The sequence below is a fragment of the Pipistrellus hanaki genome (genome assembly GCF_964339955.1).
Source record: "Pipistrellus hanaki genome assembly, chromosome: 21".
NCBI classification, from domain to species: domain Eukaryota; kingdom Metazoa; phylum Chordata; class Mammalia; order Chiroptera; family Vespertilionidae; genus Pipistrellus; species Pipistrellus hanaki.
The window spans coordinates 1,067,241-1,082,892 of record NC_140523.1 but is presented as its reverse complement, the minus strand read 5'-3'; the positions used below and the strand labels follow the sequence as shown (position 1 = coordinate 1,082,892).

General features: G+C 54.9%; 1 protein-coding gene and 1 long non-coding RNA gene across 14 annotated transcripts in view; one reads left to right on the top strand and one right to left on the bottom strand.

The window, feature by feature from the left end:
- The window catches only part of MEF2A (myocyte enhancer factor 2A), a 33,426-nt gene extending 19,217 nt beyond the window's left edge, over positions 1-14,209 (top strand). For 2 of the 13 annotated variants that reach the window (XM_084869197.1, XM_084869203.1), the window contains 8 exons: positions 3,641-3,778; positions 6,280-6,499; positions 7,101-7,160; positions 7,757-7,944; positions 9,352-9,375; positions 10,833-10,959; positions 12,057-12,183; positions 12,976-14,209. In XM_084869197.1, the coding sequence (XP_084725323.1) occupies positions 3,641-3,778; positions 6,280-6,499; positions 7,101-7,160; positions 7,757-7,944; positions 9,352-9,375; positions 10,833-10,959; positions 12,057-12,183; positions 12,976-13,306 (1,215 nt within the window). In that variant the 3' untranslated portion in view covers positions 13,307-14,209. Of the gene's footprint in view, positions 1-3,443; positions 3,779-6,279; positions 6,500-7,095; positions 7,161-7,756; positions 7,945-9,351; positions 9,376-10,832; positions 10,960-12,056; positions 12,184-12,975 lie in introns of all 13 variants that reach the window. The other 11 variants (XM_084869201.1, XM_084869202.1, XM_084869204.1 and 8 more) reach the window with 11 other exon arrangements.
- LOC311614483 lies at positions 44-9,771 on the bottom strand. Its single transcript, XR_014793669.1, has 3 exons — positions 9,679-9,771; positions 4,923-5,072; positions 44-2,850 (listed from the first exon to the last, which is right to left on the bottom strand). It is a non-coding gene; the product is annotated as an uncharacterized lncRNA (long non-coding RNA).
- Positions 14,210-15,652: the final 1,443 nt, after the last annotated feature.

Below are 15,652 nucleotides of genomic sequence, written 5' to 3'. Positions count from 1 at the left end.
GCCAGACCCCGCTCCTCTCTGAGCCGTGTCTCTTTTAAATATAACTTTATTGGTGTCAGAGAGGGAGGGAGAGGGGGAGAGAGAGAAACACCAGCGATGAGAGAATCGTGGGCCAGCTGCCTCCCGCACGCCCCACGGAGGTCGTGCCTGTAACCCAGGCCTGTGCCCCGACTTGCGGTGGCGTATTTGTCAGTCTCTCCAACGGGCAGGGTTTCCCCTGAATGTCCCTCGGCAGAGCGCTGAGCAGTAAGGCGGAGTCAGCCGCAGATGTGTGTCCGTTGTGTCCCACACACCAGCCCTTTGGGGACCCGCTGTGACGAGAGAAGGGGGGTGTCCTGTGTTGTTAGCAGCCTGCATGTCTGCAGCGTGAGGACACGTGTTGTGCCTGTGGAGTTAGACCTGGTCCGTTGTCTGGGAGCATCATGCTAAATACATATTATAGCTGTTGGTGTTGGAATATTGTGGGATAAACATAGTGAGACAGACACGACACTCACTTATCCACCTTTCAGTTTTTAAAAAGAATATTTTTATTGATGTCAGAAGGGAAGGGAGGGAGAGAGCAAGAGAAACATCAAGGGTGAGAGGGAATCATTGATCGGCTGCCTCCCCCACACCCCATACTTGAGGAAGGGAAAGCGTTCTTACACAGACACAGAAATTACTGCCATAAGGGAGAACTAACTGTAAAGGGGAAATTGGATGAACTTTACTTTATTAAAACTAAGAACCAGCCGGGACCGCTTTGGCTCAGTGGATAGAGCTTCGGCCTGCGGACTGAAAGGTCCCCGGTTCGATTCCAGTCAAGGGCATGTGCCTTGGTTGCGGGCACATACATCCCCAGTAGGGGGTGTGCAAGAGGCAGCTGATCAATTATTCTCTCTCATCGATGATTCTAACTCTCTATCCCTCTCTCTTCCTCTCTGTGAAAAATCAATAAAATACATATTAAAAAAACAAAACAAAAACCAAATAACCCAAAAAAACTAAGAACCATTTTCATCCCAAGTATTAAAAAAACACGCCCAAGAGTGGGGAGAGGTTTTCACAGTGCATAAAATTAGCAGAGGACTTGTGCTGATGACACATAAAAAGACTCTCAAGCAATAAGGAGGAGAAACAGCTCGGGAGAAAACTTGGCAGAGTGCTTGACAGGCACTTCACAGGAGAAAACCCAAACGGCCCGGAGATAGGGCCCGCGCTGTGTTCTGAGTCCCCAGAGGAACGCACAGCCAGCCTCGGCGCAGGCGGGAGAGTTCGCTGATACAGCCGCCGAAAACCAGTTTGGCACCGTCCGGTAGGACTGAGGGTAACGGTTAGTGAACTGACAGCTTCACTCACATGCTTTAGAGACGTGTGTGCAGATGTGTAGACTAGCTGCCAGAGTGAACATATGGTCCGGCCGGCGTGGCTCGTCGACCCCTGAACCATGAGGTCACGGTTCAATCCCTGGTCAAGGCACATGACCAGGTTTCGGGCTTGATCCCCAGTAGGGGGGTCATAGATGTTTCTCTCTTTCTCCTCTCCCTTCCTCTCTCTGAAATCACTGATGGGCTGCCTCCTGCAGGCCCCCTATTGGGGACTGAGCCTGCAACCCAGACATGTGCCCTCACCAGGAAATTGAAGCATGACCCATGGTTCACGGGTCGATGCTCAACCACCAAGCCATGCCATCCAGGCTTGATATACTTCTCTTTATGTATGCTTCACAATTAAAAAAATTTAAATGTGTATGTATTTTCAACTTGTCTAGGAAATATAAGAAGAGTCTGTCAACATTGGGAACAATTATTAAAAATGGGGAAAAGGAGAGCTTTTCTTATTTGACAAACCCTAGTGGTCCAAGTTCCTTGCAGCTTAAGACCTTATTCTGTTACGTTACACGTGCTCACCTGTACGTGTGCTCCATCTGACCCATCCTACCGCCCCCAGGGATCATGCGATGCAGACGTGAGGGGTGGGTGGCCAGAGCTGGAGCAGCTGGGGGTGAGAGCGCAGGCAGGCAGCATCGGAGTGCTTCCCGGCCCCTCGTTCTCCCTGAGTGCTGTGCTCCCTTCGTGTGGAGGGTGATCGGACAGTTATTACGGAATTGAGCACGCACTGAGGGACATTCTGGTCTCCCAGGCAGTAGGCGAAGCCGCAGTGGTCAGGCCTGGCTCGGAGCTCCCCGGTGGCGGCTCCTGTGCAGCCGTGAGCCGAGGCCGGCCTGCCTCTCCCGCGCCCGCTGAGATCACAGCATTCCACTCGCTCTGGCCGATAAGGAGACAGAAAAGCCTTTTTAGGCAGCTGGGCCTCCGCCGCTCTCCTGCTCCGGCGATAAGAGGGCGCGCTGGCTCCCAGCGGAGGCACATCAGTGTTATCTGCGGGGCTGATAGGGCTCTCACATTCCCTGCAGGGCAGGCCCGGGAGAGCCCGCTCCCCAAGAACACGGGCGCCCGCCCGCCGCTGGGCAGGGAGCACGGTGCCGTTTCTCTGGCAGCCGAGGTGCTCGCAGGGACGTGGGCTGTGACGCTGTCAGTGGCCGTGCCAGACTGGGCTGTCTGGCCTGAGGCTGATGGGCGATGAGGGAACCTGGACGTCGGGGGCCGGATCGGTCCGCGGCCCCTCGGTGGTGACATGTGCGGGCACCTGCTGTGTGTCCGCGGCAGCCCCGGCTGTGGAGGCCAGGCCGCAGCGTCCGAGTGCCGACACCTCCTGCGATAGCGGCTGCAGGCAGGCGGGGCGGGGGTCCCCCTCCTGTGTTCTGAACAGCAGGGCCTTTTATGGCCACGCGCACAGCCCCCGGGGCGAGGGAGCCCGCAGGCCGGTGCGGGGCCCGCTGCAGAGCGCCGGGTGCCATGGTCAGCGACGCTGTGGAAAGGGCAGGGGAGAGAATGTTTTACAAACTTTAAAAATATGTCAGGGCATGCATACATTGATTCTATATAAGGAGGAGTCAGCACTGTCATATATTCTATATTGGAGTTTTTATACTTGAGAGTTAAGTAGGAAAATGATGGTGTTTGAGAGCAGGTGAAGAATGACATTTGGGGAGATAGAGCTGGTTGGATGTTCTCGGGATTAGGACACACTCTCAGGCTCAGTGTCAGGAGGGGAAGCTGCTGAAATGTCTAGGGCGCTCTCCTGACTCCTGGGGCAGCCTGTGCCCCATTTCTGTTGGGGTTCTCTCGCATTAGCTTCTCCTCGGAGGGCGAGGCTCCCCTGGGGCAGGCTGTCACAGAGAGAGGGAGCGATGGATCCTCTTCTCCTGGAAGTGTGGGAAGGGCGAGTCCAAGCAGGGCCCTTGCTGCTGGTGTAGAGGGGACAGCACGGCGTCAATGCCGCACTGAGGACCCGCGTCCCCGTGCTCACGCAAGACCACGCCGGCGGCTCTAGTGGATGTTGCAGGAAACCTCGTGGCACGGCAGTACCCTGTGTGTGTGAACTCTCCGATTGTATTTCAGACGTTAAGAAAGAAAGGCCTTAATGGTTGTGAGAGCCCTGATGCTGACGATTACTTTGAGCACAGTCCACTCTCGGAGGACAGATTCAGCAAACTAACTGAAGAGAGTGATTTTATTTTCAAGCGAGGCCCTGTAAGTACGCCCGCCTCACCTCTACTTGTGATGTGTTGATCCTGTTTGTTAACTTCACCGTTTAGGCGCTCAACAAGAAGGAGCACCGAGGGTGCGACAGCCCAGACCCCGATACTGCCTATGTGCTAACGCCACATACAGAGGAGAAGTATAAAAAAATTAATGAGGAGTTTGATAATATGATGCGGAATCATAAGATCGCAGTGAGTACTGTCGTCTGGTTTGTGCTTCTAACTTGTGCATGGAGACTGACCACACGCCTTGCAAAAGCATAGTTTATTCTATTTTATAGAACTTTAGGTCGAAATTGCTGAGATCTTAGCAGACATGCTCAGTGCCTTAAACATAGACATGAGAGGAACATTCTAATACAGGCTCGCTTCCTACTGTGGTCGGCAAACTCATTAGCCAACAGAGCCAAATATCAATGGCACAACGATTGAGATTTCTTTTAAGAGCCAATTTTTTTTAAACTTCTCCTAATGCCACTTCTTCAAAATAGACTCGCCCAGGCCGTGGTATTCTGTGGAAGAGCCACACTCAAAGGGCCAAAGAGCCGCATGTGGCTCATGAGCCGCAGTTTGCCGACCACTGGGATAGAGCACCCACCCCATCCTGGATTCGTTCCCTTCTCTGTAAAGAGAGTGAGTTGCCTCACGTGATGTTTAAGGTCTCGTCAGCTCTAAACTTCAGCAATTTTAACTGTAGGGGTGCGTATGACTGCCCCCTCCTTCCTATGACTTAAAAAATATCTCATGCACTTTAAATAGATCTTGAGACTATGGAGTATAAAATGGTTAGTTTTATTATAAAATGTGGTGTTTTAAAATTATTATTAAAATACATTTTTATTGATTTCAGAGAGGAAGGGAGAGGGAGAGAGAGAGAAACATCAGTGATGAGAATCATGGATCCGCTGCCTCTTACACGCCCCCTACTGGGGATCGAGCCCAAAACCCAGGCCTGTGCCCCGACTGGGAATTGAACCGTGACGTCCTGGTTCACAGGTTGATGCTCAACCACCGAGCCACACTCGTGGGGCTCAAAATTGTGTTTGCTCACGTTGTATGGCCGCTGTAACAGCACACAACATGAGTTGTATGCTAATTCCAATAGTTGCTAATTCCAACTCTGAATGAGCAGTTTCCTGGTTGGCTCTTGTAAATGTCTCCAAACCACTTGGCAGCAGTGCCTCCGGTGCCGAGCTGAGCCGAGCCCATGGGTGCTGAGGAGGAGCCCTGGTTCTGTTTGTTTAAGAAGCTGCACTCTAACCCGGTGCAGAGTGAGGCGTCACTTTGGGAGCAGTGTGGGCCTGTGGGACACATTGGTTCTGATGCTGGTACTTACTTCATGTCAGAGTTAATGCTCTTAATACTATGCCCTGAAGTACGCATCCTGGGCTGTTCTTCAAACAAGTTTTATGCTGCACAGGCCACTCATGAAAGATAGGGAGATATTTCTGTGCTAATACCATCACTGTCCGCAGTTAATATTAAGCTGCAAAAAAAAAAAAAAAAAAAAAGTGTAAATATAAGTATTTACATTTGAAAAAATTTTAAATCTTATGTCCATTGTTTTGTGTCTGTCAATGACATAACTTTCTACCTGGAATGAACTATTGAATAGAATATATACCAACTCTGAATTAGCAGTTTTATTGCTTTGCTAATCACTTCAAAAAGTCTGAGGAGTAAGGGCTTCTCTCATTTTAAATTATGAAAACTTGTTTATCGTGGTTAACACGCCTGTGCAGGAATGAAAGAGGAAATAGAATATATTTTAAAGGGGTGTGGACTGTTTGGAGGGAAAGAAGATAACATTGATAACAGTTATAATTTGATCATCGTACAATTTAGACAGCTTGTCGGTAGTTAATTTTATTGTTTATTTTCCCCTTTCCTTATACTCGGATTGCTTTGTGCTACATATGTAACTTAATTGTTGTTTTTAGTTTTGTCCATTAAGATGTCAGTCAACTAAATCATGCCAGGGTTATTTATAATGTCTGAAATTCTGTGTATTAAGTTTATAATATTTGTACACACTTTGCCCTTTTTATTATAATGGGAATCTCCCGGTAGAAATGTAATGTTACTAAACTGGTTTCATTAAAGTGATGACTTATGCTTACTTGGTAACTGATACATTTTGTATGTCTAAATTTGACCACAGTACTTCAATATTAGGTTGACTTTTTCATCTCTATGAATGTCTGAAATATATAGCATACGCATTATTTCAGAATATATGTATTAATACATAAGAAATTGCAAAGGTTCATGTCAGACATACTCCTGTTTAAATATAATTCTAAAGGAAATAGCTTACATCTGCGGGGTGAGAATTTATAAGGATCTATCCCCATCTTCTACTTTTAATAACTAGTCAGCTATTGAAGTTCATATGTTTAAGGTAGATGTGAACACGTTTAGCATAGATGTGAAGTGTAACATAGATGTGAACACGTTTAGCATAGATGTGAACAGTATTAGATGTGAACACGTTTAGCATAGATGTGAACAGTATTAGATGTGAACACGTTTAGCATAGATGTGAACAGTATTAGATGTGAACACGTTTAGCATAGATGTGAACAGTTTTAGATGTGAACACGTTTAACATAGATGTGAACAGTTTTAGATGTGAACAGTGGACTGCAGATGGGATGAAGCTAACAGCTCCTCCTCCTGTTCTTTCGTTCCAGCCCGCGCTGCCGCCTCAGAACTTCTCCATGTCCGTCACGGTCCCCGTGAGCAGCCCCAACGCCCTGTCCTACAGCAGCCCCGGGAGCACCCTGGTGTCCCCGGCCTTGGCGGCCGGCTCGGCGCTGGCGGACTCGGGCATGCTCTCGCCGCCGCAGGCCGCGCTGCACCGGACGGTGTCCCCCGGCGCCCCACAGCGCCCGCCCAGCACCGGCAGTGCGGGTAGGTGGGACGGCCGCCGGCCGCTCTTCGTCAGAGAGGGCGAAAACCCCAAACTAGGGTGCTCCTCTTAGTCTTCCTGTTTAATAAACAACAATTGGCTTTCCTTTAAGTATTTTCTAAAATATATTGTTATTGATCTCAGGAAGGGGGAGAAGGGGGGGGGGGAGGGAGGGAGGGAGAGAGAGAGAAACATCAATGATGAGAGAGAACCATGGATGGGCTGCCTCCTGCATGCCCCCTGCCGAACGTGTGGGTCGACCAGCGGGATTCCCAGTGCCTGGACGGCCTCCCTCGGGGATGCGTGCCCTCCTCCGTGCCCTGGTCTGTATCGCCCCCGGAGCACTGTCACCCCGCAGCGAGCACTGTCTGGCCTGCCCCAGTTGCCCGGTCATGTATTAATTACTGCGTTAGTTACATTGTTTGTGCTTTTACTGTGGCGGTGGTTATTTTGTATCCTTACTTACCTGTTACTGTTTAGGCAGTGCCAAGTTCGGGTCAGGCTGGGGGCTGGGGTCCTGGGCGTGGAGGGCGGGCACTCTGTGCACTTCCTTCCTCCGCGGAGGCGGTGCCAGCTCCTCCTCCCTGTCCGCTCCCCCCGCAGGTGGGATGCTGAGCTCGGCGGACCTCACGGTGCCCAATGGAGCTGGGAGCAGCCCCGTCGGTGAGTGGGTCCCCCACGGGCCTCTGCTGATGAGGAGGGAAGGGGGCCGAGGGAGCGGCTTTTCCTAAGTGGACTGTCTTCACTCCATTGTGTGTGCTTGCCTCCTTTGCTATGTTTGACCACATAGATGCAGTGGTTTTTTTTGTTTTTGTTTTTTTTTTTGGGGGGGGTCTCTCCTATCCCATTTGCCCACATGTCAGGTGTTACACCAGTGCCATGCTGTTTGGATTCCTATAGCTTTGTATCGTAGTTTGATGCCAGGTAGCGAGACACCTCTGCCTTGTGTTTTCTTTCTCTGGATTGCTGTGGCTACTCGTGGTCTTTTGTGGTTCCATGTGCATTTTTGGAACATTTTGTAAAAATATTGCAAATGTTCTAGCTTGTGAGATACAGTAGTACATTGAGCTTAAGCGTTATATCTATTTCACACTTGGGCCAGCTTCTGCTTATTTAAAAATGTTAAAGGAACACGGGGAGCTGCTAATGAGTTTCCTTACAGAACTCTCCTGAAACCGGAACTGGGGAAGCTTGCTTCAGACTCGCACCCGGTCCGTGAATGGCTGTGTTTGTTAACGAGGGATATTTCTCTCTTCCAGGGAATGGCTTTGTAAACTCGAGAGCTTCTCCAAATGTAATTGGAACCGCGGGTGCGAATAGCTTAGGCAAAGTGATGCCTTCAAAGTCTCCCCCCCCTCCAGGTGGCGGCAGCCTGGGCATGAACAGCCGGAAGCCGGACCTGCGGGTCGTCATCCCTCCGTCCAGCAAGGGCATGATGCCCCCCCTGGTACGTCACCTCCTCGTCCCCTTCCTCAGAGCGCGCTCCTGCACACTCCGGGCTGTGTTTCCTTTTGAACGTGTGTTTTTATTGATGTCAGAGAGGAAGGGAGAGGGGTAGAGAGAGGGAAAGATCCATGACGAGGATCACTGATAGGCTGCCTCCTGCACACCCCCTACTGGGGATGGAGCCTGCCACCAGGGACTGGAACCCTGACCTCCGGGTTCCTAGGTGGATGCTCGGTCACTGAGCCATATCGGCCTGGGCTGTCTCTGTTTTCTTTTTAAATGTTCGTACCGCCCTAGAATCTAACTTGTTCCTAATGATTGTGTCCATGGGAAGTGAATATACACAGAAATCAGAGACTGGAGAGCCAGAGTGGTTATTTAAAATGAAAGCTGAACAGGGAGAGGTCTTCTCTGGGCCTGCTTTCTGTGAGGAAGCGCTGTTATCTGTTAGAAAACTCTGCACACCATGGGGAACTGCATAAAAACGCGAATGAGTTATTTTGCAAGTAAGTTTTTTATTTCTCAAAAACCTTCCCCTGTGAGCCTGTAAGAATACAGGCTCTGGCCTGGCTGCTGGCCGTGTCTGCGTCCCCCCAGCCTCGCTGTCTCCGGCAGCCTGTGGCCGGGAGCAGAGCGGGCCTGCCCCTGGCCGGTAGGAGACGCCCACACGCAGCTTCCCAGGGCTCCGGGGGCGGCTGGTGCCCGCACCCCAGGGGCCTCCGGGCGGGCAGCGCGGGCTCCTCTCGGCCTGAGCCCCGTAAGGAGATGCCGTCAGCGCCCGGCAGGCACCGTGCAGTGGGCGCTCACGCCGGGCTCCCCAGTCCTGTGCGTCAGCCGTTCTCCCGCCCCGCCTGGGCTGCTGGAGGAAGCAGGGGAGGTCAGTACGGAAGAGCCAGGCCCAGATGGGGAGTCCTAAAGGAAAGGTCGGCAAACCGGCGCACGAGCCACAGGCGGCTCTCTGGCCCTGGAGTGTGGCCCTTCCACAAATACCCCGTGCGCGCGCACGTACAGTGCGGTTGAAGCTTCGGGCCCGTGCGCAGAAGTCGGTTGTCGGCCTGGGCGAGTCTATTTTGAAGAAGTGGTTCTCACGCCCAGCCACACTCAAGGGACCAAAGAGCCGCATGTGGCTCTTGGGTCACAGATTACTGGCCACTGTCCTATGCAAAGGACTTTTCATCCGGAGGCGCCCCTGGGCCGGTGCAGCCAGAGGGTGGGTGGAGCTGGGGAGAGGCCTTGGAGCCCCTTCCCGGGCAGGGGCGGCCACAGCACAGACAGTAGGTCACCTGTGTGGCCCCGTGTGCAGATCTCTGGGGAGTCCTGCGCCCCCGTGTCCCATGACATGTTTTCCTGAAGCCCCTCCTGAGTCCGCCGCTAATAGCTCTCTTCTCCCTCTCTGCGCCCCGGGCAGTCGGAGGAAGAGGAGTTGGAGCTGGTGAGTGGGCTGTCTGTCACAGTGACGTGGAAAGCACTAACTCGATGTTTAACCACCAGTGTTCCCTTTGCTACACAGATTTCTTCTTGTTACCAAACACGATAGAAACACTGAACAACTAAGCCAGTCTGCTGTGATGGGCGTCTAGTTTACTGTCATTGATCCCTTCTGTTCGCTGGAGGGAACATTGGAGTAAACAGTAGCTGTCCGTGACCAGAGACAGTTGTCCCAGCTTTTAAGGAAAGATGCAAACACCCTGCATAGCTCCCAAGTTACCGGCATATTCTTAGAAGATGACCTCACCTTCATGGTGTAGCACATGGCTGTGTTATTTCTCTCAAGATGGTGACGTCATTGCTGGTGAGGTCACCTTCTGCAGAGCTGGCTCGCTCCGTGGTGCACGGAGCTCTCTGCACCCCAAGAGGCTCCGTGCGCCAGCAGGGATCCCCAGCAGTGGCCACAGACAGACTTACTGGTTTCTATCAGAAGACTTTTCATTCCCAAAACGTAGCTGTTAATACCTTTTCCAAAACTTGATTTCTATTGGCTTTTCTTCTAGAAATTAAGTTGGATTAAAAATAACTTTCAGTTGAGGTTTTTTCTTTGCAAACTCAAACTCAAACCTCACAGAAGTGATCAAATTCAAAATCAGCTGCTAATTAGGACTTTAAGGGGAATGAAGTATTGAAAATGTTTCATTTTTAGCACAGACGGGGTCTGCATGAATGCATGTGGAGTGCCATCTCTTGGTTTTATTTACACACGTGTGTGTGTATGGGGGAGGGTTGTGTGTGCATGCTGGCGTGTTTTGCACAATTAGTTTATTTTCAAACAAGGGCTCCTTCTTTATTGAACGTGGTGACTGCTCGTAGATTTGGATGTGGTTCGTATTGGTTAACTTCCATCCACTCGTTAGCTGTCACTGTGTCGGATTATGCTACGTGCAGATTTGGACTATCTATCGGGAAAATACTTAACGATACAGTAATGATTACAAATGGAAGTTTACAATTCGAGAGCAAATAATTTATAGACTAGATGTCACTGCTTACCCTGAAGTTGATGTCATGAATGTGTCTTTGTGGATTAGCCAGGAATACGCCGCCCTCTAGTGGTTTTGGAAGTCACAGCGCCAAACACCATCTGCTGGAATATAGTTTGAACTTGGGATAGAACCATGATGGCTCTGACCCAAAGTGAGGAAGGTGTCCTGGAGCCCAGGCCTGGCCGGGAGGGGCTGGTCCTGGGCCATGAACTTGGTTCCCGGACACGGATGCCCGGCCGGCCTGGTACTTAAGCCGCCGGTGTTTGAGGGCGGCCGGCCTCCCCGGTGCTCACACGGCGCCGCTCACTGTGCCAGGCCGGCAGCCGGCAGCCCTGGGTGAGAGGCGAGGGGCCTGAACCATCGCTGCAAAGCCTGTCCTCTTGACGACCCCCCCCCCCCCCCCCCCCCGCAGAGCGCACAGCGGATCGGCAGCTCGCAGGCCTCCCAGCCCCTCGCCACCCCCGTGGTGTCCGTGACGACGCCCAGCCTGCCCCCCCAGGGGCTCGTGTACTCGGCCATGCCCACCGCCTACAACACGGGTAAGTGGCGCACGCCTTCGTCCATCACCGCCTGTGGTCTGTGACTGTCTCACACGTTTGTGGACGGACACGCTTGCCAGCTTCTGAGACTCACTAAGAGCCGGCCCCTCGATGGCTGCTCGCCTCTTAGAACAGAAGCCGCTGGAAACGGCGTGGCTGGGAAACGTCACCACGGTGTCCAGTGTGGGCGGGAAAGGGGGCCCATCGCAGCTTTGGGGTGCTGAGCGAGGCAGCACACCCTGTGCTGGGAACTGGGGGCCACCAGCTTAGAGCTGGGACTGCAGGGCCGGCGGGTGAGTGGAAGGTCCGAGTGTGGGCGGAGCTGGGCTGACCTGGGGCGGCAGGTGGACCAGACACTGAGTGTTCCCCCAGGCCCGCCTGGGAGAGGGGTGGGGACCGGGAACGGAGGGTCCCTGGGGGAATGACCGTTATAGTCGTTCGTCCCGCTCTGGCCGGAGGGCGCTGGGCCGTGGGCTCTCCTCAGGGAGGTGTCCTTCCTGGCTGTTGTGGTCACTGTGTGTGTGTGGGGGGGGGGGGGGCAGGTGGAGCAAGGCCACATGGGCCAGGGCAGTGCTCGGACTTGGGAGAGAAGGGTCAAGGGTGACCCCCGGGTTGGGCTGGAGCAGCGAGCTGAAGGCCGCTGGGTAAGGAGCAGAGGCGCAGGCGTGGGGGAGATGAGGCGCGGACATCGCAGAGGACAGTCCAGCAGGGGGTGGGCGGCGTGGCTGTCAGAGGGGAAGCGGGAGCTGTGCACTTGCCCTTGAGGGTGACGGCAGCCCGTAGCAGAGGGGTGAGCTGTGCAGCGAGCTGGCCGTGCCTCCCTGGACGAGTGGACAGGGACGTGCGCAGGAGCTGGAGGTGACTGTGTTGAGGATGCTAGTGGCGGGAAGGACAGGGAGGGGAGCATTTAAAATAAGTTGCCTAGCAACAGCCTTGGGCAGTTGACAAGCACCTCCACGTTTTGTGACGTCACAAACTGACCATTTGGCAAACACGGGAGCTCCTTACTGACACGGCCCCGGACCCTGGAAGCAGTAGGCCCCCGTGCCCCGGAGCGAGGCCCGGAGCCCCGCGCCCACCAGCGCCCTCTCTTGCAGATTACTCGCTGACCAGCGCGGACCTGTCGGCCCTGCAGGGCTTCAACTCGCCGGGCATGCTGTCCCTGGGCCCCGTGTCCGCCTGGCAGCAGCACCACCTGGGCCCGGCCGCCCTCAGCTCCCTGGTGTGAGTACCCGCTGCCTCCCCTGCTCAGGGCCTGCTCTGCTGGGTCCACGTGCTGTCCCCGCTCCCTGGCCTCCGTCCTCCCGCCCAGTGATCAGACAGCAGGGTTTGGAGGAAACCCTGTTCGGGCTGGGAGGCTGAGCGCACGAAGCGTTCCCTGAGGAGGTTCAGGCAGCCAGGCTGTGATCTAGGGGGACAGGGCACCACGCACCCCCCTCGCCACACCCTCCCTGCCAGGGAGGATGAGAGGGCGGGTGTCAAGCAGACACACACACACACACACACACACACAGGAAGCCTCACCAAGAGAGCCTGCTCGTGGGCAGGTCCTTCAGCTGTGAGGACAGACAGTCACCGTTATTTCCCACACAAGCACCTCTCAGACACTCCCCCCGCTGGAGGGGACAGGCTGCCACGGGAGCAGACATCACGCACAGAAGGAGCAGACCAGCAGGACGGGAGGCCGGGGAGCAGCTGGGGTGGCGTAGCAGACCCCTCCGTGGCCCCGGGCCTGCGCTCTGCCTCCTGGAGGGACACCTAGGAATAGCCCGGTGGGGGGGACGGGGGCCTGTACCCCCGAGGCTGCTGCTCAGGGGAGGGGGCGGGCGGCCTGTGGCAGAGCAGGGCCTGGGGGAGCCGTGTGCAGGGCCGGGCTGTTCCTCCTGCGTGGCCTGGACACAGACCGTTGGGCACATTAGCCCCTCAGGTCGCAGTGGCCTTGGGCTCCTTCCCTGCGGGGGGTGGGCTTACCCCGGGGGCCGCACGCCCAGGACCCGCTGACCCCCGTCCCTGCAGGTCCGGCGCGCAGCTCTCTCAGGGTTCCAGCCTCTCCATCACCAACCAGAACGTCAGCATCAAGTCGGAGCCCGTCTCGCCGCCTCGGGACCGCGTGACGCCCTCGGGCTTCCAGCAGCCGCCGCCGCCGCCCGCCCAGCCCCCCCAGCCCCCCGCGCAGCCCTCCCCCGTGGACAGCCTGAGCAGCTCCAGCAGCTCCTACGACGGCAGCGACCGGGAGGACCCGCGGGGGGACTTCCACTCGCCGGCGGCGCTGGGCCGGCCCCCCAACCCCCAGGACAGAGAGAGCCCGTCGGTGAAGCGCATGCGCATGGACACGTGGGTGACCTAGGTCCGGGGCGGCCGTGTGACCGCAGAGCACTGCCCGCCCGCAGGGCCAGGACCGGAGGTAACGCTATTTATATGTACATACATACATATCTGTCCGTCACGTATGTATGTATGTGGTGTGCGTGTGTGTGTGTGGGTGTGGCAGACAGAACCGGGCCCTCCCTGCCGGCCTGTCCGTCTGCAGGCGTGGCCCGTGGGCAGCCGCCCGGCGCCCGGCCCCGTTTCCTGAGCGGGTTTTGCAGAGAAACGCGTGCCCGGCGGGCCCTCGCGCGGGCCGGGCCCCCCAGAACCGCTTTGTAGACGGGGCCGCGGGACCAGGAAGCAATACTGTACATAGTGCCCACCCCGCATGTCCTGCGAGGCACGCACAGGCACGGGCCGAGAAGCGCTGGTGAGAGACTAGCAGCCGCATGCGGCCCGCGCCCCGCCTAGAGGTAGAGCCGACCCAGCAAAGTAATATATTAAGTTATCAGAGGGACGGGGCGGAGTCCGTTACAGCCGCACCCTAGCGTTAAAGAGACGGATTTTAGCTCGAGTATATTTTATATGAGAGAGAACGCCCTTATGAATTGATGACTATATATAAAGTTATTCACTACTTTTGAAAACATTCTGCTATGAATTATTTATATAAGCCAAAGCTGTATGTTTAAATTTTTTTTTTTTTTTTTGAGAATAGCTTTATTATCTTGTTTTAACTTTTTAAGTTTTATTCTAAAGGGGGGAAAATACCTTTCAGACAGAACCTTGGGGGATAAAAGCCATGAACACTTATTATGCTATCTATAAATTAAAAGTTGAGCCAAACTTTCTGTACATAGCATCTTAAATATATTATCACCTGCGATGTAAGTACCTATGTATTGTATGGTCACCAGATTAAAAAAAAGTCTATTTTTGTGGATTTGCCACCAATTTGGGGGAAAGGCGAGATCCTTAGGTAGAGTACTCACTGTTTGATATTTCCTATTTTGTTAATATCCTGTACTTCGGGTGCGAATTACCAGCCAGTCTCTGCGGGCCTGTGCGGGTGTCCCTCCCGGTGGTGTGTGTGCTGTGTGGGCTGAGCATCCTGCTCTATTTTATATGTGTACATAAATAGCAAAGTGGCAAAAAAACGGTGTTAAGTTCATCCTGCATAAACAATGTGCTGTAACAAGTTTTACAAGGCATCCTTGAAAACTTGCCTTTTGTGAGGAAAAAAATGTAGTAGAAAAAGCCGACCTGGCTGGCAGAGAAAGTGGCAGACTCGGTGTGCCCAGAGGTGCCCCACGCGGGAAACGGGGGTGGGGGGAACCAGGGGGGCAGGGTCCTCTCTCGGGACCCTCCCGAGCGGGACGACGTGGCCGGTCCTGGAGACGCCACTCCTGGGGCCCCGCCACCCCGGGGGCAGTGCCCTGCGCTGGGGCTCGCCCGCAGCCTTACCTCGGGAGGGAGTGGGGTCCGGGCTCACCTCCGGGGAGCCGCCATGAACAGAACTGCGTGCCCTGTAAAGTATGTGTATCTGCCCGTGTTTTCAATACTCCTCCTCCCGAGAAACTCAGAATGAGGGTTCAAACATGCTGCTATTTTCTACTTTACCTTTGCGGGAGCAGCTGTACTGCGTTTTGTTTATCCCCCGGCGTGCGCCGGGCTCTCTGGCCGACACGGGGCGCCCGGCCTCCCGAAGCCAAAGAGGGAGCGAGGCTCCCTCTACACACAGGGCTCACCTGGAAAGGATTCCTTTTCCTTTAACACGTCCTCACCGTCCTGACTGCTCCCTCGCAGGCCCGGCCCTAACGGCCCCAATGGAGACCAGACAGGCCCCCCCCCCCCCCGGTCCCAGGGGAGCCTCCCCCTGCACCCCAGGCGGGCCGCGGGCCCCCCTCCCGCTCTGCGTGCCCATGACCTGCTGCCGCACCGGGATGGGGTGCCCCTCACTGTCTGTGTGCCTTAGAGATGGCTTTCCGACTGTACGACAGTCCCCCCGCCCATGCAGGTTCTGACCGCGCCCGCTGTCCCCACACCGCCACCACCCACCCCGCACCCGCACCCGCACCCACTCCAACCCGGAGCGGGGCCGGGCTTCCAGGAACTGAGTCTAGACTGTTACCCTCGCCCACACGCGTGACCGGGGGCACGTGCCACCCCCCCATGACGCCACGGACGAACACGCTCCTGGCGGGCGCCACCCCGGCTGGGCGGGACACTAGCGGGGTCGCCAGCACCTCCATTTCTCACCTTCCGGACGCGCGGGTTTTGTACGCCCCCATCACCATCACGCGAACACTCGCCCCCCTTCCCCCTTTGGAGGATCTTTTACTCCAGACACAGACAGAGCTCCCTGGTCGCCAGTTTCCACCGCTGC